The sequence below is a fragment of the Ammospiza caudacuta genome, chromosome 4 (assembly GCF_027887145.1).
Source record: "Ammospiza caudacuta isolate bAmmCau1 chromosome 4, bAmmCau1.pri, whole genome shotgun sequence".
NCBI classification, from domain to species: Eukaryota; Metazoa; Chordata; class Aves; order Passeriformes; family Passerellidae; genus Ammospiza; species Ammospiza caudacuta.
Window position 1 is genome coordinate 53,155,962 of NC_080596.1, and position 24,816 is coordinate 53,180,777.

At 37.4% G+C, this 24,816-nt stretch overlaps 1 protein-coding gene across 3 annotated transcripts; it reads right to left on the reverse strand.

Moving 5' to 3' along the window:
• Positions 1-665: 665 nt before the first annotated feature.
• Positions 666-19,571, reverse strand: GUF1 (GTP binding elongation factor GUF1). Of its 3 annotated transcripts, none has more exons than XM_058803539.1 (17): positions 19,353-19,571; positions 18,109-18,220; positions 17,036-17,184; positions 16,750-16,830; positions 16,338-16,415; positions 15,426-15,509; positions 14,931-14,995; positions 12,918-13,121; positions 11,264-11,403; positions 10,006-10,129; positions 9,518-9,650; positions 8,078-8,221; positions 7,017-7,150; positions 5,056-5,157; positions 2,960-3,079; positions 2,031-2,067; positions 666-1,012 (listed from the first exon to the last, which is right to left on the reverse strand). In XM_058803539.1, the coding sequence occupies exons 1-17, from the start codon at positions 19,482-19,484 to the stop codon at positions 875-877; spliced, it is 1,977 nt and encodes a 658-aa protein (XP_058659522.1). In that variant the 5' UTR covers positions 19,485-19,571; the 3' UTR covers positions 666-874. The 3 variants fall into 3 exon arrangements, with proteins under 3 accessions (XP_058659522.1, XP_058659521.1, XP_058659523.1); XM_058803538.1 differs by having other exon boundaries at positions 15,426-15,524; XM_058803540.1 differs by lacking the exons at positions 14,931-14,995; positions 15,426-15,509; positions 16,338-16,415; ... (2 more) ...; positions 18,109-18,220; positions 19,353-19,571 and adding an exon at positions 12,429-12,574 and having other exon boundaries at positions 12,918-13,113.
• Positions 19,572-24,816: the final 5,245 nt, after the last annotated feature.

The following is a 24,816-nucleotide window of genomic DNA, read 5'->3' on the forward strand; positions in this document are numbered from 1 at the left end:
TAGCAGGGTCATTAACTTATTTATAATTGCCTTGTGTACACTTCCAAAAGTAACACTTCATGGTACACACACTACACTGCAGCATTTAACTGGGGATGCACTGACAAACTTTAGCATGTAAACAATAGAAATAAAACTTCACCAACTACACCAAGAAATCCTATAACCAAACCTTCGTGTTAAATAATTTTTTTAAGGCCTGAATTGGTCTTACTAGTGGAACAGTTACAGATTCTGTCTTTTAATATAAGAAAACTTACCATTTTCCTGGAGATAAGCACAGCTAGGCTGAACTAATGGTAAATTTACACACTTCAACTGGTTTAAAATAAACAGCATGGTAAATTTAAAGGGTTTTGATTTTTTCATCTGATGTGGTTTCCCAGCATCATGATTTCCTGACAACAGCAACTTTAGAGAAGGTGAAACAGGAAACAGCTTGATACTTTTGTGTCAGCAGTTCAAACTTTAAAAGAAAAAAACCAAACCAACACAGCATTGTTTGTCTATATATACCTTTAAATTATTTTTATAACCTTTCTGCCATATGGTTCCTCTCTGCACATAAAGACTTGCAATGAAAAAAAACCCCAAAAGTATGTTAATTTTAAGTATTAGAAGTATGAAAACAGTGGAAAAAAAAGAAGAAACAATATAATGTGAACTTTTAGATGCAGTCAAGTAAATTTAATTTCATAATAATCTACAAATATCTGTACATTTTTTAAGTCAATTCATCTTCCCACACATACCAAATTCATAGCATTTAAAGTCAAATATGTTCCATCTCACAGTGATAAATCCTGTATTACCTCACTTTGTTACTGTCTTCAAAAAAGCTGACATGATCTGGAAGATCAGATTTCACTGATCTCTATTTGTCAGTTTCTCTCTTTAGAACACGTATAAAGGCATCTCTTGGAACCTCAACATTGCCAATTTTTCTCATCAACCTCTTGCCTTCTGCTTGCCTCCTTAAAAGCTTCATTCTTCTTGTAATGTCACCACCGTACTGTGAAAAAAAAATAAAATTTACTCAGCCTAAACTACAACTGCAGCTACAGTACATTCCAGCCACACAAAACTAAAGGGTTTAAAAATAGTCAGAAAGGCTGGTTATATTTTGACAAAAAGATTACTTTATACTCCAAATAGTTTGGCCTAAATGCCACTAATTAAAAAGAACAAGGATGAAAATAAGCACATTAATTTGCACAACTGAGTGTTGAACTCTGTCACCTAAATATATACATTCCTGTAAGCCTGGCTGACACTAGACAGCACATCAGATCCAAATCCCCTTGGATAGCAGCAGCTCAGATATACTGTGGCATCTTGACTAGCATTAGGTGCTTGCATCTAGAAAAGTGACCTAAACCCTTGTACAGTATTGAACAGTCACCATCCCACAGCTGGGCTTAGTAGAATTCTATTGCAGTTGTGAGAAAGGGACACTTGTTTAATATTTTCCAATATCTTCACTTCAGAGAGCTAAATCCAAGCTAAGTAAGAGGCCTCACAGTTTTCCAACAGCTTTGTTGAATCTTGTCCATAATCAACTAGTGCACATTTAAAGCTTTATTACAATGTATTACTGCAAATCTAAGTAGAAGTTTAATCACAATCAAGTCTCAAAAGAAGCACATTTATATTTCCTTCTATCACCTGAGAACAAATTTAGGAAACATGAAGTTACCTATATGCTTGTGTACACAAACACACACACATTTACTGTGTGCCTGAACTATTAGAAAATGATGAGGAGATGAATCAGACACACGCAAAGTGTGTGATTGAAAATGCCATTACTTTATCTGATCCACTCCTCAAGCTGCAGCAAGGGGTTACAAGAGTTGGATTTTAAAATAAAAGCTTAAAAATATCTGTTAGAATTCCAGACACTTAGGGGCACAAGCAGAAGAAGAATATGTCTTTGCTGGGTTTCTAGGAAGAGATGAGCATATAACCTTAGCAGGGGTCTAAGGATTACAAATGTCAGAAACTGAAGAAAAGAGAAAAAAAATACCTACACATTTTGCCACAACATTTTTTCTGTAAGGTTTCAGCCTGCAAAATAAAATAACACATATACCTTAACATATTAGAACATCTGCATGTGAAGCTAAGTACTTGAGTTGTTAAAATGTTACTTGTTTTTCTCCTAGTTTTGTAAGATGCTTTGGAATCATAACATTTTCAGGTTTTGTATGCAAAATATGAAGCTTTAAACAGAAGATAAAATTCACAGTTTTCAATTCTAGAAACATGACTTAGGGCATATAATAAGTACATAAAGAAATCACAGTCTTGGCTTTTTATCTGGAATTTCTGCTATGACTCACAGGAAGCATTACATCCCTGTGTATATACACGTATCAACAAATTCTTACTGCACCTCTGCCTGAATTCTGACCTTTAATTATTTTACCACCATTTAAGTCCCATTTAAACAGCAACAGAAAAATGTGATGAGAAACACAACATGAGGAAATGGTTTGCTTTAAAGAAGCGTGTGCTAGGAAAATGTTTTAGTGTTCAGCTGCAACATATTTCCTTTAGAACAGCACAAACCAGCTCTTTTTTTTGCTGACTTTCACAGCAAAGTATTCCACAACTGGCTAATTTTTTTCAGTAGTAAGAAACTTTTTCTACTGCCAAAGAGGAAGCGGACGCGTGTTGGAAGTTACACTTTATCCACTAAGTGCAATTCTGACCCCAAGCAATCTAAAATAGAAATACAATTTCTTTGTATAAATTTAATTCAAAATGTTTAGTCAATAGTCACTGCTCAAATGTGGGTTTTTTTCTTCAAGTAGCATATATCAAGAAAAATACAACTTTATAGTGAAATCAAAGTCCTGTAATGTATAAAACTAGGTAAGACTTCACAAGTCTGTATTTCACATATCTTAAAATATGGACAGAAATAAAAGAAGGGGAACAGAAAGGCTTCACTTACGTTTCTCTTGCAATGATTTTCTTGCCAATGGCAGCCTGGATGGCTATTTCAAACAACTGTCTAGGAATAGTCTCTTTTAAACGTTCACATAGGAGTTTACCAGCAGCATAGGCTTTATCTCTGAAAAAAAAGGTCAGCAACACTAAAAATATACCCATAAATCAAACTGTTTGATTTAAGGATTTTAGTAGAGGTTTTCCTCTTCTTAACTCAGAAGATAAGGTGATCAGATCAAATTTTACATCTAATAAGTGGTCTCTGTATGTCACCTGTTTCATACTAACAGGTGATAAGACTGTATTACCTTCAGTATATAACATCATATAAAGCTTTTATAAAAAACACCCTGATTATCCATCATAAATTAAGATATTTTGAACACTGCCATAGCTTCAAGTGAAATTTTAAACTAGGTCAACGAGAATTTTCATTGATCATAGGTCCAATTGGTCAAAATATAGATATTACAGAATGCTTTCAAAGTCTGGTTTTATATCACAAGAAAAAAAAATTAACATACTCTTGTCATCTGCTAATAAAAATTATCTAAATATATTCAGCATCTGCATATGCTTCAGGTTTTAGAAAGAGAAAACAACAAAAGGTCTAAAGAATCTACTAACAGATACTTTCATAAGCTGTTAGAAAGAAATGGATCTATCTGTAAAAAAAAATCCATATTTAGCAGACATTTTGTACCAACATACATGTTTTCAGGTAGTGGCAATGTGACTCTTGCTACCTGTATAGAGCAAACATTTAAACATGAAGTACTTGAGTCATGTTCATTGAGCGTTACAGTTTTCAGAGGTACATATATTTACTTCTACAGTAAGAACAACTGATGACTATCTTAATACCAAGCTTGCAGTAATCTCTGTAATGCTTTCTCTATACATGTTATTCAGCATAATTCTTACAGATGCAGTTTTTACAGTGGGAAGACTGAGAATACCTGCAGCAAGAGCAAAATGACTGCAACTATGAGTTTAAAAAAACAAACAACTGAAATCTAAAGCCAAAAGAAAGTAAAGTGAGTAAAACAGTTTTAGTGAATAAAACCAGTTAGTTTTAGTGAGTAAAACCGTTCAGGGTACGGGCTAAATTGATCAAAAATACATGTTAAAGCAATAACTAACTTTTGCAAGGTGGCCCACTCCATTTTGCATCTTTTCAGGTAGATTGCTAAACACTGCATGCTTATGAGAAATGCATTATTTCATAACTGGCAACTGAATGCAAGACAGTTACTCCCCTTCAACCCCATGATGCTGAACAAGGCAAGGGGTTTATTTTCCTATGTCAGCTTTCTGGAGTTACAGAATTTTAAGGATTTCAAGATTGCAGTTATGTAAAAAAATATGAAAATATACAAATATTTAGCGACTACAAGTATTTTAAGAAGGAAAACTAAACAACCCACAAAAGTAGGCATTATTGGAAAGGGATGCTGAAGTTACAGAAGGGAGCCTTGTAAAAATTTTGTGAGAAGCTAGGGGACAGGCTGGAAGAGCATTATTCTCACCTCTAATACTGCAATGCCCATAGAAATAGAATCATTTTAGCAAAAAAATTCTGAGGTAACTGCATCCAGTAAATATTTACATTCTCCTGGTACTCTGTCTGGAAACAAGGTAACAATAAACTTCTATGGAACAGGAATTAGTGGGAGAGCAAAATAATTTTTTGTCAGTACTAAGCATCATAAATTATTCATCTGCCATCTCCTAGATTGGTCTGCACTTTTTTCTAGCCCTTCAGAAGATTGGCATTTTGCATTTCTTTCTCTCTGCACTACATTTTCCACAAAAATATGATATCCAGTACTTAAGCTGAGAAAGAGAAGTAAAAAGTTGCTATTATTATTTTCTAATTTTCAGACTACAAAATGCTTCTCTTTTTCAGTGGTAATGAAGGTGATCATATGGAAAAATCTTCAATGCAAATCTTCAAACACATTTTTCATATTAAGAGTAACATATATACCTAGAGTCATTTAGAATCATGTCATCATTTTGGTCAGAAAAGACGTTAAGATCATCCAGTTTAATGTTTTCATTGTTATTCCTTTTGAATAAGTAATCCAGTAAACCTACTTGTGTATGATAGTTGCCAGTTCTTCAACTGGATTTCCATTTAGAAGAATGTCCATTTTGATTAGGTCTGCTGATTGGTAACCTGCATCTTCATAATCAAAACTAAAAAAAATAAAAGCAGTTCAAAAATTAGTCATGATATTGTATAAATTATATTTTGCATTCTTTGTTCTATAGATTTTATAGACATATTTCTTAATAAAACACTTGAACTTTTTAATATAATGGGAGTAGAGTTTTTCGTAATCTCTCAGTACATGTTCACACTAGAAATGCACCACAGATAATGTCCCCTCCAATGCAGAAAGTTGTCATCTTGACTTCAAGGATGTCTTTCCAATCTAATCAGCAATTAGGAATCTACATGCTTCATGCAGTCTCACGCTATTGAACACTCTATGTCCTGAATGTCACAGGAATCAAACACCAATCCAAGACTGTCTTCTTTTCATCCTCTCATTTGACAAACTTTTTATGTGACCCTTTATTATCACCATCTCTGACAATTAAGTTTTCCATTTAGTTTCCAAATCAGATTTCTTCTTTGGTAGGTGTGGGCCTTGCTGTCTGTGTGGTAGTTAGCAAAAATTCTTAAAATGGAAGAGATTTAGAGGTGGGGTATGCAATAGACAGACAGATAGATAGACAGACAGACGGATCTTGTGTGTAAGTATAATTGTGGAGGATCATCAATATCGATGTAATGTGGTCAAATCTGAAATACAAGAAAAGGGGGGGGAAATCCTTTTTAAAGGATTTAGATTATTTCAAAGTACTTCCATCTCGGTTGGCTGAATAACCACAGAAGTGTGAATGGATCCATATAACAGAAATATGATTACTGAGAGCACTACATACACAAGCTGTATTAAGGAGTCAATTAGGAAATAAATACTAATAAATAAATAACGCAACATCATTGGCAATCATCCCCAAATCAAAGGAAACCCAACATAATTCTGCTAATGAGATAGGTTCTTGATAAACAGGTTAGCTTTTATGTAGTGGGGGAGCTAGATCCAGAGAGGAAATTCAAAATTTCATCCCTCTCTTTCTTCTATCTTGCCTCTCCACTTTTGTTTATGCTTTTGCTGCATATATATGTAAACCTGGGCAGAACATGTTTTACTTACATTTTTAAGACATAATTAAACATAAACTCAAAGCAAATTCAGCCCTTCAATAAAATTAATTTTTATGTTTGTAAAATAAATAATGTAATTAGGCATACCAGTTCCTATTGTGTCATTAACATCCCACTAATGACATCTCAACATACCAGGTTTGTGAGAGCCATTGAGCCTCCTGGGCCACAAGCTCATCACCATGCAGCACTTTCACTTTCATTAAACTCACAAAGGCTCTTCACAAACATTCTGAGCACTCTACTAGACTCTGAATTCATAGCAGCCACCCACAACAGAAAATTTTTTCTCAAAATACACATTATTTCCTTTTTTCACAAAATAAAGCATGTATATAAAGCAAGTACTGTTTGTTTTAAATACCACATTGTTTTTACTAGCTTTAAATAATCAGTGTGGTTAGTTTCCTTTTTCCACCGAGAGACAGTTCATACAGTAAGCAGTACAGTTTCAGTGATTCCATTGAAAAAAATTGTACAGTGTCACTTCAGACAAGGACAGACCATTTAGGTCTTATTCATATAGATGAACCAGTGCCACACCTGGGGGTGCCCTTGAAAAATATACTCATTGCCAAAAACAATGATTATTAGGTAGTGACACACTATTCATGTTTTTCAGACTTATTTCCATCCATTTTCACAGTGAATCTAATCCATTCAAGGTGAAGTGATACTAGATTTGCAGCAGCACCATAAAGGAATATTCTTTACTTCTGCCCTTCCACAGCTGTTCCTCAGGCCTTTTTTTTACCATACCACCCCCCTTCAGGGTCCAGGGTGGGAGGAAGAAAAGGGGAACAGGAGAGGTAGTTACCTTGCATAGCCAGAAGACAGAGACTTAAGAGCATCATAAAAATCCACCACAATTTCATTCAGTGGAAAGAGGTATTTTAGCATAACCCTGTTTTCATCAATGTACAACAGATCTTTCTGGACTGCCCTACGATCCTAGACAAATAAAAATTGTTTCAGTTTCCCTTGAAATTTTCTACAAAAAATACAAAACAAATTAAAATGAACAGCAATCAAGCTACACAAGAGAATTCCTGTAGTAAGCCCCAAAGTAACTTTCTCATTGGTAGTTTGCTGAAGTCACAGGACAAACTGCAGCACCGTAACAAATGAAGTGGTTATAACTTAACTAGAAATTCAATTCAAGCCTTTCCTCTCTAAATGCTGAATTTCTGAAATCCTTAACAGCTTCTGCTTATTGCTGCCACTGTAGCACTTGAAGGCTCATCTGCCTTCCTCACAGAAAGGTGTTCTTAAAGTTAATTTAGAAATTCTTTTCAATAGATTTTATTCTTCACTGTACTGCTTTGTATTATGCATTTTGGAATGTTAGAAGCTAAGAAAAATATTGTGAAGAAATAATATAAACACAGTATGCATGGCAGTTAAAACATTTTGAATTAGAAGTATTCCAAATACAGTTAGGCAAGTTTGGCCATCGCTATCCTAAATTTACTTTCAGTGAAGTACTGAGAAAAGGACATGGACACATAGTCAGAAGTGTTGGCAGAAGTTGTATTTCCATGCATATACTTCTAAAAAAACCAATACATCTTATTTCCCTGCTGCAGATTCCATTGTTTCAGGAGAACAGAACTAGCTATGAATTAGTCCAGTACAGACCAAGCACTTTGTTGTCACCGAATTTCATCATTAACTTTTCAGTTCTGTAGTTTGATGGATTCTGTAGTTCAGAATTTTACAAATAAAATGTTTAAAATTATTTTATCTTTCAAAAGTATTCAATAATTACTTCAAAGATACTATTTAAGTAGCAATATCTATTATCATACTATCTTGTGTCTTCACTTTGAGGTGAAGAGCTTAAAAATGCAAAAGATAAAATTAAAATTATACACCAACCTGACACAAGGTAATTATTTTCCCAATATATTCATGAGGTGTTACAATAGTACCAAGAACAGTTGGCTCCAAATATTCTGATACTGAAAGTTTATCAGGAAACTGAGCAGGGTTGATAATAGTAATCTGGTCTTTTCCATACTCCTGAAAACAAATAAACCAGATATTGTAATTTATTAGTAAGTAAAATGAACAGCAAAGGAGACAAATATAGCATTGAAAAAATGCTAAAATATGTTTCAATTGTCTGAAAACATTGGTGCATTATGCAACCCAAGTTTAAACCAAGGATGATTTTAGAAGAGATTTTTATAAAACATATAGAAGTCTGTTATCAGCACATCCTTAAATATCATTATGCAGAAATTAGCTTTTGACTTGATAGATATGATAGAAATACAAAAAACTTTTCTATCCATCTTTCTCTCCACTGTAAATTGAGGATCTTCTTTCTTACTTCATCCTGATCCTCTAAGTTACTATTACACAGCTTCAACAGAAGACCTGCTCTAAATATTTTAGAGTTCAGTGGTGGAAACTTTCTTCCCTAAATAAAACTTTGGGTTCAGGCTCCCTCACATGCTGAAGTGGATTTAAAAAATGAAGTTTTCAATTCCTGTGTGAGTGCTTTCATTACCTACTTCTTCCAGTCCAACATCCCAGTAAGGGCTGGAGTTACCCTTCCAAGGTAAAAGGAAAGTTATGCTGCTTATTGTGAAAATGCAACTTCCCTCTCCTCCCTCTCCACTGACAGGGACCCAACTTGCAGCATTGTTTGAAAAGAATCTCACATCAGCAGTCCAGAATCACACACTAAAGGTATCAACTACTTCATTCCTAGCTGCTATACTGCCTAAGAAACCAAAACAACCAGAGAGATAAAAGGTTTATGCCTCACAGGTTGTAAGTACAGAAACCTTTCTTATACAAGTTTTTAGTAATTTGCAGGACAATCAGCCAGTCAATTTGCAGCCTCCTCTCTCAGCAGGGGCTCTAAGTCTACCTCTTTCTCTCTCCAGAACTCAAACACAGTAATTCTATTTGCACTCAGTTTAATGAAGTTAGCACAGGCCCATTTAATTGTGATCAAAAAATCTCACTTTCTTTCACCAGCCCCTGCCAATCTACAGGATCATCACAAGCTATTCCTAGAAACGTTCATGTTTTCTGATGGATAAAGCCTGGAAGATTATTTCATCTGCTTTTAATGCAGTCCAGTCAGTAAGCGCTTAAAAGAATACAGCAAGGCATGTGTCCTGTACTCCCATTTTCAAGAAAAAGTGTAAGACATAAGAAGAGAGTGCTTGAAATAAAAGGGGAAAGAGCAGTTAGCATCCTTAAAAAATTAAAAACTATTTAAGTTTACAGTACTAGCCTACATTTAAGAAGAGACTCTAGATGTTTATTAAGTTTACGTAATTTTTAATGAATTTAACATACCTTTATCAACTTTGCTGAGGAAAGAACAGCTTTATAGGGAACTGTAGGTGCAGTCAAAATAACAGACATGTTATACTCTTGCTCCAAACGCTGATTAAAGACTTCCATATGTAGAAGACCAAGGAAACCCAACCTGGAAAATAAATACCCTGTTGGTAAAAGTATTTGTGTATCCTCTGGAATTTCACAGTGGTCTTTTTCATCCTCCAGCATGTTTACAGTGCTAGTATGGCAGTATCAGGCAGAGCAAACAACCTTCAAGGGACCAAATAATTGTACAGTTGAAAAATCTTGGAGAACAAAAACAATCACAGTAATTTTCATTCTCTGTGCAGAGAATGTAAGAAAATCAAATGAAATTAATGATCTTTATCATTTATTTGAATTACAGCTTCTAATTTTGAATTAAGTTTAATTCTACCTTCAGTTGACTTAAACATGTGTTCTTATGAACAGTTTAAAAAATGAAAGCAGCAGAAAAACCTCACCTCCATCCAGCTCCTAAGGCAAGGCTGCTGTCACGATGAACAGTTACACTGGAGTCATTCAATGTCAGCCTTTCCAAAGCACTTTTGAGATTATTATATTCTGTTTGGTCTATTGGATACATTCCTGTCAAAATATATTAAATAGAAGTGATGTGACAGAGAGCTTTAGCTACTGTGTACCTGGCTTTCAAATATGCCACTTACAGTTAACAGTAATAAAATCAAGAATAGTTACTTCCTGCTCTATCAGTTTTTAAATGTGAAAAACAACAAAAGGATTCTTTATTCCTTGAAAAAAAATTAGTCAAAAAATAAAAATGTTTTAGATTACCTCTGAATTAACATCTAAACCATAATGGTAGGATCACTGTATTCATCTAATCCTTCACATTTATGGAAGATTCATAGTTGAGTATAACCACTGTTATGCAGTATAAGTGTATAGACTTCACTGAGATGTTCCCTCAAAGCTAAAAGTGAGTGAAAAATAAAAAGCATCATTTCAAAGCTGCAAATATTTCTCTCTTCTTTTGAAATTAATAAAAACAGCTGTTTGTACAACTACTGTCTGAAATAGATTCTACTGTATCACTTTTCACATCCTTGTATGCTCAGAAAATGTCATCTACATGAAGATGCAACACACATGCGCACAAAAACATCATCTAAATGCCTAGTCTCCATGAGACAGTTCAAGTGAGTTCTACACACTGCTTCACAACAGGTCTAGAAAATTATTTACAGAATGTTTTCTAAAATCACCTTCTCTAGCATTTGTAGTAGTTACTGAAGCTAGTGGCAACAGCTCAACAGAATTATTCAAGCTCAAAAAGTCAAATATTTTACAAGATCATTCTGCATAGTAGCTCTGGCAGTTTACCATGTTTAACAAAAATGAAAAAGTTGCTAAATTTTAAAAGAAAAACCAACAGAATAATTACAGAAATCTGATTATCAAGATGAATAATTCTCTCTTCTTTTTTTTAATTTCAATCCTTCTTTTCCAGCTATTAAGAGTTTACTGCCATTAGAAACAATAATCATATTTGTAATGTATTCATGGAAAACCAGTCAGCATTTATTGCTAATCCTGCTAAGACACATGGAAAACATACAAATCTACGTAAGTGACGCATCTCAGCTAAAAATTCTAATCCTCCCAACTCTTAATATACATGTCTTCTTTTAAAAGCTCTAACAGCTCTTGCTCTTGTCAATGGAAAAAAGTAACTCCACTTTACATTGATTTACTCCTCACCTGCAAAAACCATTGGCTTCGCTGACTTAAAGCCAGGCAAAGGCTCCACTGGCTGTTTATACAAAAACAGCGTGTCTCCTATTTGGGCTTCCGTTACTTCTTTCATTCCAGCAATCAGGTACCCCACCTGTCCTGCATAGCTAAATAAAATTGTTATTATATGGACATGATTGTTGGCATTAGCAGTATTTCTACTATTTTCCTACTTAATTTAGCCCAGCCAGAAATTCAAATAAATCACCCCATTAAAAGCCCATATCCGAAGTCCAGAAGTGAGATTTAAGTTGTTTCACCTCTGAGATGTGAACAGTCTCAACTAGCCAACTAGCTCTTTTTCTGTTACAGCTGAACAGTACATTTATGATCCTGGTTTTGAATACTGTGTTGCTCTCAGTTTAAAACCTGGAGCTAGACCCTTGAGAGGCTCCTAAGACAAAGAAACCAGAACAGTTCCCAACTGCCAGCACTGCAAGTTTCATATATCACTAGGATGAAACTAGACAAACACTTTCCATCAGCACATTATGCTAACAGGAGGGGAATACATGGTAAATATTGAGCAAAACACAGTGTTACTGGTTTTGGCTGGGATAGAGTAACTTTCGTCAAAGCAGCCTAGTATGGAGCTGTGTTTTGGATTGTGACTGAAACAAGTGTTGATAACATACCAATGTAGGTATTGCTGAGCAAGCCCTCTGGGTTTCTCGCTGTGCCCCTGCAAGCAAACAGGCTGAGGGTGTGCAAGGGACTGGGAGGTGACACAGCCAGGACAACAGACCCAAACTGGCCAAAAGGGCATTTCATACCACAGAACATCAAGCTTAGCAATACAAAAGAAGTGTAGTCTTTCCAAGGCTTTTACTTGTAGACTAGCAGGACATCAGTCTGCTTGTGGGAGGTGGCGAATAATGGACTGTCTTTGCATAATTTGCTTTTATTTCTTTTTTTTTTCCTCCTTTATTTATTAAACTGTCTTTATCTCAATCCACAGGTACTTCCTCAGTTCTCACCCTGCTAGAGTTGGGGAGTGAGCAGGGGGCTGTCTGGGTTGCTGGCTGGGTTCAACCCACTAGACACAGTAATGTAACCTGAAAATGACCCCAGTAAAGTAATTTATGTATATTTGGATGCACACTGGTAAAACTTCTCCACTGATTCTAAGTACCTGATTTTCTTCCCACTGCTGCCATTGAGAAGCCAGTTTCTGGAAGCTGTTGCATTCATGGATTTTAAGTTTTCCACCCTCAAAATATGCTGCAGCAATAACTAAGATGAAGCCCCATTCCCTTCCACTCTCAAACAGGGCAGTTCCTAGAAATAAATTGGACAGCTGAATAAGAATATCGAACACTAGCCTTTAAACACCTAGCTGTCCAGATGTTCCATGTACTACAGAAGGTAATGGATTCCTCCCACAGTAATGCCCCAAAAGCACTCCGTAAAACCTTCTGCTTCAGCATGCCCAAAATAAAAAATGACACATAGCATTAAATTGCAAATAGTGATTAGTAAAAAAAACTACCACCAAAGAACAAGAACAAAAACCTAGATATCTCCCAGTTTTTATCTCTCAAAGCAGAAATCAAACAGAAATGCAAGACATTGTAGTTTAGCCCAATATATTATTTTTCCACTGTAAGAAGTTTTTACTTACAGCTTATGTGTTGGCTGTTCATTTGGAGTCAGAATTCCAACTTCATTTACTTCATATCTTTTCTTAGTGTGTGCAGACACAATTTTGTGTCCCTTTGCAATCTCCCCACCAAAGAGCGCAATGTTAGCTACAACACCTCGGTAGTGGTCAAAGGTAGAGTCAAATACTAAGGCTTTCAATGGATCAGCAGTATTACATTGGGGTCTGTCACCAAAAAAAATTAGAACAATATATTATGCAGAGTGTTTTTATTCAATATTGAATAAGCAAGCATGCCCACCCCAAACACTTTCAAAGAATCACACTAGGAAAGGGATTTCCAGTATCACCTGATCCAACTTTTCTTGGCAAAAACACAGGCTTACACAGGATGGCCTAGCACCCTGCCCAAATAAACCAGAGAGTGTCCAATGCTGTGGAATCCACCACTTTCCTGGAGAGATTATTCCAATCACTCTTTGTAGCTACTGTTTAAATACCAGAATACAGCAAAAGGTCTCCCTTAAGCCTTCTTTTTTCAAGGCTGAACAAGTCCATTTTTCTCACCCTTTCCTCAAAGGGCAGACTGCCCAGTCTTTCAATCATCTCTGTGGCCCCTCTTCAGCTGGTCCACATTTTCTACACAGAAGGGGCCAAAACTGAACACAGTATTCCAGGTGTGGACCGAACACCACTGAGCAGAGTGGGATAATGACTTCTTCATCTCTGCTATTGATGTCCCTGTCCTTGATTTCCCAAGGCAACCCAGCATGCTGTTGTGTTTCTTTGCTGCAGCAGCACATTGTTCACTCACATTGACTTTATTGTCCCCAAAGACCTCCAGGTCCATTTCCACAGAGCTGCTCTCCAGCTAGGTAAGATTCCAGCCTGTGCTATGCTCCTGAATTATTTATTCCCAGGTGCAAGACCTTTGCCTCTGTTGAATTTCATAGGGTTCTTTTTAGCCCACTCTTCCAGCCTATCTAGGTCTTCCTGCAAAGTTGTTTGTCCTTTCTGAAGTGTCTACTTCCCCCTCTCAGTTTGGTATCACTGGCAAACTTCACCAGGGTACACATCCCAACTTCCAGATCACTTATGATGATAAGAAACAGCATTGAACCCAATGAGGAACCCTGGCAGACCCTACTTGTGGCCAGTCTGAAAAGGAGCTATTTACCACCACCCTCTGGGTGCAGCCTGTCAGATAGCTCCAATGACACAGACCACTCCAGACTGTAACACAGTGGTTTCTCCAGGAGTCTGTGAGAAACCTTATCCAAAACCTTCAAAATCCAGGTAGAGAGAAATCCAGGTAGCCACTGTCCACTGCTCACACTACACAGCAGGTTACCCTGCTGCAGAAGGTGATCAGGTTTGTCAAGCCCCATACACCCTTGGTGAACCCCTCCTCGCTTTTCCCAGTCACTTCATCTGACTTGTCACAGCCCCCAGGAGGATTTGTTCCATACCATTTCCAGGCACTGCAGTAAGACTGATGGGCCTACAAATTCCTGGATCCCCTTTAAGTTCTTCTAGTAAATTCGACATTAGCATTCTCCCAATCTTCTGGGATGTCCCCTGATCTCCAGGACTTCTCAAAGATTACAAAGAGCAGCTTTGCACAGACACAGCCAGCTCTCCTACAACCCTCATGTGGATACTATCAGGGCCAATGGATGCACAGGGGTCAGGCTCCTGTAACAGTTCACATACCAGCTCCTTCTTTGCTGACAGTGCATCTGTGCATTAATCTGCATTTCTGCTCCCCAGCCCTAAAGCCCAACAGTGCTGGTAAAGACAGAGGTGAAAAAAATGTCCCTCTGCTCTTCAGCCTTGCTGGTGACTAATTCATCTCTCCTGTTTAAGAACAAGTCACTATTTTCCTTCTGTTTCTCCTACATCTATCTATAAAATATTTTATTTAATTAGATGCATATTAAGTGTAAAACTACTGCCGATACCATATAAATGCAACTCATGATTTTCTAATTACTTTTAAAGGTTAATTAGACACATAATTAAATACAGACTTACGGTGGGATCTTCTCAATGACCTTTTGAAGAACTTTTTCAACATTTGTTCCTTGTTTAGCAGAAATCTAAAACAAATCCAACAACAACTTTATAAGACACATCTTACATTTATTAATAAATAGTGTCATGTGAACTTAGGCAGTTTGGGCGGCATCCATAAAAGTACTCAAAAGGACACTCTAGAATGCTATTACTAAGAAATACTGTCTTTTGTCTTTTGTGAATGGCAATTATTTTTATGATAGAAATGAAAATCATTTATGGATTGACAGCGAGAAATAATTTAAAATCCCGGATTCTAATCCTGAAAAAATACTAGAATTTTTAGCTGAGAGTTATTTTCTCCACTCTTACAGGAGACAAAATTTAAAGAAATTCTTATGTCAGACAAGAACAGGCAGACAGATAGCAGTCTCCTAATTTATAACATACACATGTCACATGTTAGTTACAAAGTTATATTATCAGGCATGTCATAAAACTCAGAGATCTTACCCTTATGCATTCATCTGTAGGGATATCAAACAGCTTCTCAATTTGTTTTTCAACTCTTTCAGGGTCTGCATTTTTCAAGTCAATCTGTAAAACAACAAACTGCAAAATATACAAGAAACCAGATCTCCCACATCATCCAGTACTGTACAAAAAGTACAGTAGAAAGTACAAAAAGAACAGCAAAGTACAGCAAAGAACCTTTATGTATTTATGAGTAAACATTGTCCATCTTTAGGAAAATATCAATATTCATTTTATAAAGTCTTCCTTCCTTGATTTTGGGAAGGATCCTGTCCATAACCAGTCTCCTTTTGGCTTGTTTCATTAGGGAAAACACCTTTGCCCAAGAGTTGGTAAAAATCTTTAGTTTACAAAGTAATTTGAAATCATTAAGAGCTACCTACATTGTTTGTAGGATCACATATTAAGTACAAAATAAACCTACAAAAAGCAATTAACATAAGCTGAGCAGTAATTAATCTTGTGATTCCAATAGCACAGCTCTCAAAATTGTATAGAAAGTAACACTTGGAATTTCTTTAAAAATTAAGACTTAACTTTTTAAATACTGAGCTCCTAGTCATGTCATTTCCTCAATATTAATGAACTTTTAACATCACCAACTCCAACCATAACCCCAGCACTGCAAAGTCCACTACTAATCATGTCCTTAAGTGCTACATTTTTAAATACCTAAATGTATTTCATGAAATTAAAAATTTCACAGCAGTTAAATTGTAAAATTTACACAGAGAGCAAATACAGAAAATTCCTATCAATGTTAAATCTAAATCCTATAAATATTATAATGAATAACTTTCTTTACTTCTCTTTGAGGTTACATTTCTGATCAGCACTATACACATTTAAACAACCCAAGTATTTAATAGAAAATGCTAATAACTTTATTACCTTATTTATGACAGGAATGATTGAAAGCTGTGCTTCAAAGGCGAGATAGAAGTTTGCCACTGTTTGAGCCTGAATACCCTAGAAAATAACATTGTAAAGTTCAACACAGAAATCACCTCAGTTTTGGTGTGGTTTTGGGGAGTATTTTTAGGCATACTATACAATTTAAGATTACTTTGCTATTCTATCAACTCTTTCATTTAGGAGATGGATAAATAAAAGGTGATTGATTATATGTGACTGCTTTAAAATCCCACTACTATTTTTCTGCAATGTAATACTTTCATGGAGATAGCCCAGGGGCAGAAACACTGTCTGAAAAACAAAACAAAAAAAAATCCCACAACTAGTTTCCCTCTAGCTAAAGGAAATCCTGAAATACTAAATAAAAAACAAGAATTAGGTACTACACCTCATTTGCATCCACTACAAGTATGACACCTTGACAGGCAGATAGTGACCGTGATACTTCATAGCTGAAATCTACGTGGCCCTGAGGAGAAAACAAATGTTTACAATTTCAGGCATTTTTGCAAAGATTTCTGTACTACATTGTTTTCATTTGTATATTTGTATAATGAAGTTCACATTCTTATAAAAGAGGAATTGAATAAACACAGGAAGCCAGAAAGCTCCTACTTTTAACTATAAGGACATTTAGATTTGTGTGATTTCAACACTGTTTATATTTAACTTACTGGTGTGTCAATAAGATTTAAGAGGTAGTTTATTCCTTCATGACTGTAAAAGAGAGATGCAGATTGGGCTTTAACTGTAATTCCTCTTTCACGTTCCACTTGAAGTTTATCCAGCACTTGTTTATTACGGTCAGTTTTAGAAATTGTTCCTAAAAATAAGGAAAAAAAAAAAGCTTTATTACCTAATTTACGACATAAATCTTGAAAATGCCATTAACCAAAAGTTAACCAAGAGCAAATGAAGCTTTCCCATATAATTAAGCTAAACAAACATTTTCAATCAAAAACAAAACAGTGCTTCAACTCTCTATATTTGTCAAATAAAGTTTACACAATAAAGTTACATAAAATACTGACCTGAATAAGCAGGACAAAAAACATCATCTAAGAGATTAAGAAGCAGGACAAATTCCCTTGAATTGTAAATAATTTTGATACTTAAGGAAACTTCCCCTCCTACCACTGAGCAAGAGTGGCCCACAGCTCTAAAATCAATCTCAAGTGCCAGACGAGCATTAGCACAGAGTGACAGACCTGAATTCAAAATCCCATTCTATCACAGGCACCAGGCAAAAATGCTCATGGTGATGACACATGGGAGGTAATCATAAAAAATAACTTTGATCAGAAGTTTCTCTCCCTGGTTTTGTTTCATTCACCCTTAAATGAGAGTCCAGAACTCCCAGGTCATGACAGTCCCACCCCTTCTGTCCACGTCAACCACAGGCAAAAAACATCATAAACTTAACATGTACTGTTCTAATGGATGACTGGTTAGAGTGACAGGAGTGACACATTGAACAAGGAAGATGTTGAAACAAGGAACACCTTCAAACTCCTTTTCAGTCTCTTTCCAAAATATATACTTCTTTAAATGAATTACACACATCATGCCTACATGTAGGCATATCTCAAGTCCATATATCTGTAATGCTACACAATTAAGAGTTCAAAAGCCCAAGCAACACTAGGAGAGCAAAAATATTAGAAATTTTAGTAATAATCAACGGTACAGAAACTTAAGATGCCACCTTCCATGTCAAGAAAAGGTAGCATAAAATGAGAATGCTTACCTGTAATTTCCAGCAATCTGTCTGCTAGTGTACTTTTGCCATGATCTACATGAGCTATAATACTGAAGTTTCTAATGCTTTCAACAGGATACGTTGACATATCTATTTCTTCCTGAAAAACAGGAATTTCTTTTCATAAATCAAGGTTACAGTCTCTATATAGCATATGACCTGGCCTTTAAAAAAGCAAATTAATTATTTTAGTATTTTTTCTCTAGAAGTAGTACAGGTTGAACAGAGATACAAAAGCTTGAATTGTCACCATTGTTTAAAATGTCAGCATTTCACTTTAGTCATACAGACCCATGTATTCTTTTATCACTAAACAATTATGAACTATGCTGGAAAGTATGTAAAAGGTACATAGTATGTACATAGGGAGCTGGAAATTTTTGTTTTACATTTTCACATTGGTGAAACTACTAAACTTAAGGATTAAGAAAACTGGATTCAGGGGGCCATTAAGGACATCATTCTTCACAAGCATGATAGGAATACAGAGCCATTACCTAGAGACTCAGCGAGTAGTAACCTTATCACAAGGAGCAAGCAGACAGTGAAAATGGATGCTACCGTGTGGAAGAAGCCAACCCACACACAAAAGTCAACGTATTTTATTTATTTACAGTGCAGAAAGGGGCACTTGGTGGAAAATCCACAAAGCCAGCAAACAACTATCAAAACTTCATACTATTTATACATTTTTGCAAAGGCATTATTATTGACTGCCTAAAAGTTACATAGTTCTTTTAATTCGTATTCTATTGGTTAAATGATTCCCTCACTTATGCTAGTTAGCCAGCATGGTGTGTTTCTCTTGAGTCGGTAGGTTTCTCGGGTCTAGGGTCGTGATCTTCCCCTGCCACAAGCACCTTTTTACCCAGCCAGAGCCGATTTCAGCGCACTGGCTGAGTTGACTTTGTTAGTTCTTTCCTTATCCTGGGAGCTCTGTCCTTCTGGCCCGTGAATTCTGCCTTCTTTGTGCTCACTACTAACAGTACATCGTTCTCCCCAAGCTGTTAACCCGTCCCTAGAACCGAGATCACTGAAACATGTCAAACCCTACACATTAAAAAGGCAGTTCTACCAAGCAGTAACGCATCCGTCTCACTCCTGGACGCCAGCGTGGGCCGCCTGGCAATGCGGCGAGCCCAGGGGTCCGGCAGCAGCCGGCCTGGGGCAGGAGCCCGGGCTGCCGCGGACTCCCCTTGCCGCGGGAGCTGTAGGGCCGCCCGCGGACTCACCTTGCCGCGGGAGCTGTAGGAACGCCCGCACGCCACGGGCAGCCAGGCCGGAAGGCAGAGCGGGGCGGCGGCGGGGCCGGGGCTCGGCAGCCGTGCCCCCCAGCGCAGCGCTGCCCTGCCGGCGAGGGCCATGGCGCTGGCAGCAGCTCAATTCTGCCCAGCCAAGCTCAGCCCGGCCGGGCTCAGCCCAGCTCACCGCAGCCCGCCATGGCCCGGTACCGTCAGGCCGCGCCGCGCAGGGCGGGCGCAGCGGCCCGGAAGGGACGGGGCGGGGCGGGAGGCGGCGGCCGCGCTGTGAGGCGGCGGCCGCGCTGTGAGGCGGCGGCCGCGCTGTGAGGCGGCGGCCGCGCTGTGAGGCGGCGGCCGCGCTGTGAGGCGGCGGCCGCGCTGTGAGGCGGCGGCCGCGCTGTGAGGCGGCGGCCGCGCTGTGAGGCGGCGGCCGCGCTGTGAGGCGGCGGCCGCGCTGTGAGGCGGCGGCCGCGCTGTGAGGCGGCGGCCGCGCTGTGAGGCGGCGGCCGCGCTGTGAGGCGGCGGCCGCGCTGCCGGGGCAGTCCGTGGTTCCGGGGGATGCTGCCGCAGCGAAGTGCTGCTCTGCTGGCATACAGATGGGTTTATTGCGTGCCATGCCGGCTGCTCTGCTGACATATGGCTGTTGTGGCCGTCAAAGCTACGCTTTGTTAAATTCTGGAAGCAGAAGAGCGTTGTATTCTCAGACGCGTTTTGCGTGTGTTACTCTTCATCACAGTCTTTGCGAGTCTTCCAGATATTTTTCTACGTTGTAGCTTTCCTAGTTTGGCGTTTATTAGTGACCACGTGTCCCGCTGTTTTTTCTTGAAATTTTTGCATTAAGGTTTCACAGACCTGGGAAAACGTGCAGGCAAGGGTCGCTGTTCTGTTTACGTATATTGGCTCCTCCTTTCTCTATTGCTCAGTCTAATTAACATTTCAGCTGTAGCTATGTAAAATATTTCAGATTTTTTTTTTCAAAATATTTTTTCAATGCCAGCAGACTGCTTAGCTAAGAAAGCTTCAAATATTTAATCAGTTTCACATTCTAGGCACGTGCTAAATAAAACGAGACTGTAAATTTTGAGGGCAAAATCATTTAAAGGAGGTTTGATTTCAGGATATGAGTATAAATTTTTACTCCTTTTTTACTTAGAAGGATTTGGTCTGAAAAGGCTGCATAAAAGGGAGAGGTAGTGCAGACAGCAGGAGTTTCATGTAAAATGACTTAGGGTTGTGCAGTAATGAATTTGTTAATGTAGTTCACTGCTGTAGGTCCCATGGAATTTGGGTAGTAATGGACAAAGAGAGTCCTTTGGCAAATTCATGAAAATGTATAGAGAAGGAGAAGTATGTCCTTGCATGGTGAATGGATGCAACAGGAACCAAGAATCCAAAGCCATGATCCAGGGAAGGCATATGAGCATAGGAACTGTATTTGGAGGAAAACATTCTCCCTGCTACACGCAGATTAAGTTTGATGCACTGTAGGTATTGGCTTGCCTGTGTGCAATAGCAGAGAACAGCAATACACAGCAATACTGTCATTCCTAAAGGGGTAAGTGTCTTCACTGTCCTAAGGTACATGAATATCAAAAAAATCTAAGAAAATGCTCTCTTAGCAGGAATTAAACTAATATGCTCTACATACTGTATTAAAGAGAGAGCACTCTTGCATGAGCAATTTATACAGATGGCAGATTTCAGCAAATTCAGAACAGCAGCAGGGTTAGCTAAAGCCCCTGTTCACACTACCAGGATGTGTGTAGGGACATGTAAAATCATGTAGTCTCAAAAATAACTGAAAAACAGCATAATTCAAATCAAATAGGTTGCACTTGCACTCCCTATTTATGCCTTGGAGAACAAAGGTGTTTGCACCACATGCACACTCAGCTGGCTGGATTCAAGGAGCTGTGCTGGAGTAACTCAGTGAGCCCATGTGCTACATCTTCATCCTGGAACTTGTCCTGTTGCCATCGAGTGAACAGCTGCAGAGTGACTGCTGGTCCATGCTGTGAGACAGCAGCCCTTAATGTAAAGCTATTTGCAGGTATTTTAGAGTTCTGAGATAGATGAAGAAAAACTGGGATAGAACTGCCTTTCAAGCATGACTCCTAATCATATGAACAAAATATATTAACTAGAATTTCAGATTGGAGGTCCATCATAAGCTAGGATAGTGTGCAGAAAAATTACAGTCATCTGTCTTTATTTTCACTTTTCAGCTCAGATAAATATATGAATCAAATATCAAGATTTTTGATCAATTTGAGCTCTATATGCAATGGAACACATTCACTGGAAATACTATAGAACAATGTACACTTCATCAGAATAATTAATATTAAACTATTTATGTGACAGCAAGCCAGAAGCAAGAAATATTAATTTTCAAGTGATCATTTACACGTCAAAATATGATGGATGAATGCACACATTTCCTGAACATCAAAAGCCATTTGTTGTAATGAGGATAAATTAAATGTACCTGTCACTAGCTGCCTTCACTAATACTGGAGCCAACCATATAAATGGTAAATTCAGATGCTTACAGATTCCTGACTAAAAAGGTGAAAACAAAATACAAGCACATCTGATTCCCAAGTATCTTGTTTCAACTACACTTGACTGCAGGTGTTGAATGTCCTATCAATAACCATTTAAGTTGAAGACATAATGTAATTGCCATAAATGCAAACCAGTTAGTGTTATGTATTATTTCCTGGCAGTTGTGTTCCATAGAAACAAATATGCTCCCTAACTGACATAGTTTCATAGCCTGAGTTTTAACATGAATTATGTTTTCCCATGAAGTGAAAATATTGCAAAATTAAGCATTTACCCAGTCAGGGATCAGAGTTACCTGCTAGACTTCTGTGACAGTCTCCCAGGGTGAAATAGCACACCCTAACACAATGAGTAATACAAAAGGTAAAGAAGCATTTCCTCAGTATTGAAGTGTGAGCTGATACAATGCAACTAGAATTTCATAGTGTAAGACATGTCTGCATGCAGAAGGCCAAACAGATCTGTAATCAGTGGTATCTGTGAAACACAGCAGAGGCTGCACCACTTGCTACTCAGTCATCAGTGTTCCTCGTTTGGAAGCACTGCGAGATAGTGGAAATGCAGAAATAAGAACAAAGCAACATTCGATAGCTGTAAGTATAACAAAAAAAAAAAAGAATATTTCTTTATTTCATTGGTAAGGATTACTGTAACAGAACAGATTTCTATTTCCCACAAGTACTTACTGTGCAAATGCAATAGCTGTGGCAAAAGCCTTTCTTGTCACTGGAAGCACTGCTGCCAGCAGATGCTAAAAGGGAATTACTACCTAAAAGATAACATTGGCAGAAATTTCACCCTCTGTAAAATACATGCTCCTAAGCCAAATTCAAACACTTTATATTGCACAGTAATGACCTGAATTAAAAGGACAAGGTTTACCTAGGAAAAAACCTGAAGTCTCAAACTAAATACATTACAGGACAGGTCACTAACATTGATCTCCTGTATAAATGTCTCTGTGGCAGAGTGAGGTGCCTGAACAGACACCTTAATTAACTAACCTGGTCTGCCAGTTTTTTAACTGGAGTAGTCACCCAGTTTTCCTCAGGATATTTGAGTTTGACAGGCCTTTGTTCTTGGGAGGACAAAATCTAGCAAATCCTTTATCTTTCTTCCCTTATTTTCTTCTTTTCTTTCATTTTTTTTTGTCATCAAAAACTGTCCTGTACAATATCCATACTTGCTGTTATATCTGCTCCACACTTTTCTTAACCAACGCAATGATGGACTAAGGGGCAGCAGTGACTGAAGTTAATATTTTGCCTCTTAGGACAAATTTCTATTTTGGAGCTGTTCCTTGACACTGACTTGTCAGATTGCTGCAATATATCAAGCTCGTCTCCAATTATGCTTGAAAATGCAGTTTAATCTTTTATTTCTTGGCACTTCATGATGCTGATGGCCAAATATTTCTGTTGTAGCCAAGCTGACAAAAGTAGCAGACACATATATACTTCTTGCCTTAAAATAAAGCAGAATAAGTAGTTAGTATCTTCCTGTCCAATCTTCAGAAGTCGCAGCAGAAACTGAAGAAAATGGCAGTATTTTAGTCTGTGAAAAAAAGTATCTGAGATTATTGATGTCTGTCTAATAAAAAGAAAATAATGCATTTTTCTTTGTTTCTATAAATAATAACAAAATGCATGTTTCTAGGCCATAGCCTACAGTGGAAGAGGAGCATTTAGTGAAATACATAACAGAAAAATTGCTTTTTCTTTATATTGGAAACTTCTTTCATTTAAGACGTACTTTCTATATTCCATTTACCAGAAAGACAATATTTTAGAATTATGTTCTAGTAACTTCCTTATGCTTGTAATTTGAACATATTTTTAATAAGCAGTGATTAAGAAAGTTTGTTCCCCTTATTGTCCCCTATATTATATTCTTGGTATATGGAGTTTTGCATGTGTTTACCAGTCTAATGGAAAATTGCCTATTTTAAGATTTTCTAGTAATAAATACCAGATGGGTTCATATCAGCTGGATTTGTGTTTACAAAGCAGTTTGAACATATTTAATAGGTTCATCCCTGTTGATACAAGGTTGAGAATGTCCCCATCCTGAGTTATCACTTTATCATCCTTAGTGAACTGTGTAGGGCCTCTCAGAGCCCCATTCAGGGTGTGGGGGTCATCTCTGCAGCATTTCTAACACAGTTCTGCTATAATGGGAAAAAGTCTTTCATGAAAATGTTTAGGTCATAAACTATAGTATTTCAGTCTCTGACAGAGACTGAAAGATGGGAAACAAACTTCTTTTTAGCAGGGTAATGATGTTAAATTCAAAGGGGGCTAATGCAGTTTAGAAGTTTTTAACAGCGAGGGTGGTGAAACACTGGAACAGGTCAGCCAGAGAGATGTTAGATGCCCCATCTTTGGAAACATTCAACGTCAGGGTCAACAAGACTCTGAGGAACCAGATCTAGTTGAAGATGTCACTGCTCATTGTAGGAGGCTTGGAGTAGATAACCATTAAAGGTCCCTTCCAACCCAAACTATTCTATGATTTCATTACTTTAACAAACTATATGTTGAGAAAAAATGGTTTTCTTTATTTCTAATGAAATAGCTTTTTCATAGAAATGTAGCATTTTAAAATGTATTTTCACCCTTCTATTATCCAGTTTGTTTTACTGAGAATGTTCTAAATCTTAGACGATACTTCATAAGGAATGTATTAGCGCATTCTGAACAGAAAAAGCATAAAGTTAATGAAGTAAATTGAACTCATCCAAAGTTCATTCTAGGCATTTCAAAATATTCAAAAAAGCATCATATGTATCTAGGCAGAAGGGAAAAAAGGTCTTTCATGTTCCACATGCACTTAATAAGAGTTTCTAGTACTTTCTGGATTTAATTCTTCTTTGCAGTATAATAGAATT

Coding starts and splice junctions, on each gene's coding strand:
- GUF1 (XM_058803538.1), bottom strand. CDS start 19,484: ATGGCCCTCGCCGGCAGGGCAGCGCTGCGCTGGGGGGCACGGCTGCCG. Junction 17,185..18,108: donor CAGATTGCTGGAAATTACAG/GTAAGCATTCTC, acceptor CCTTATTTTTAG/GAACAATTTCTAAAACTGAC. Junction 1,013..2,030: donor AAAATGTTGTGGCAAAATGT/GTAGGTATTTTT, acceptor TTTTTTTCACAG/TACGGTGGTGACATTACAAG.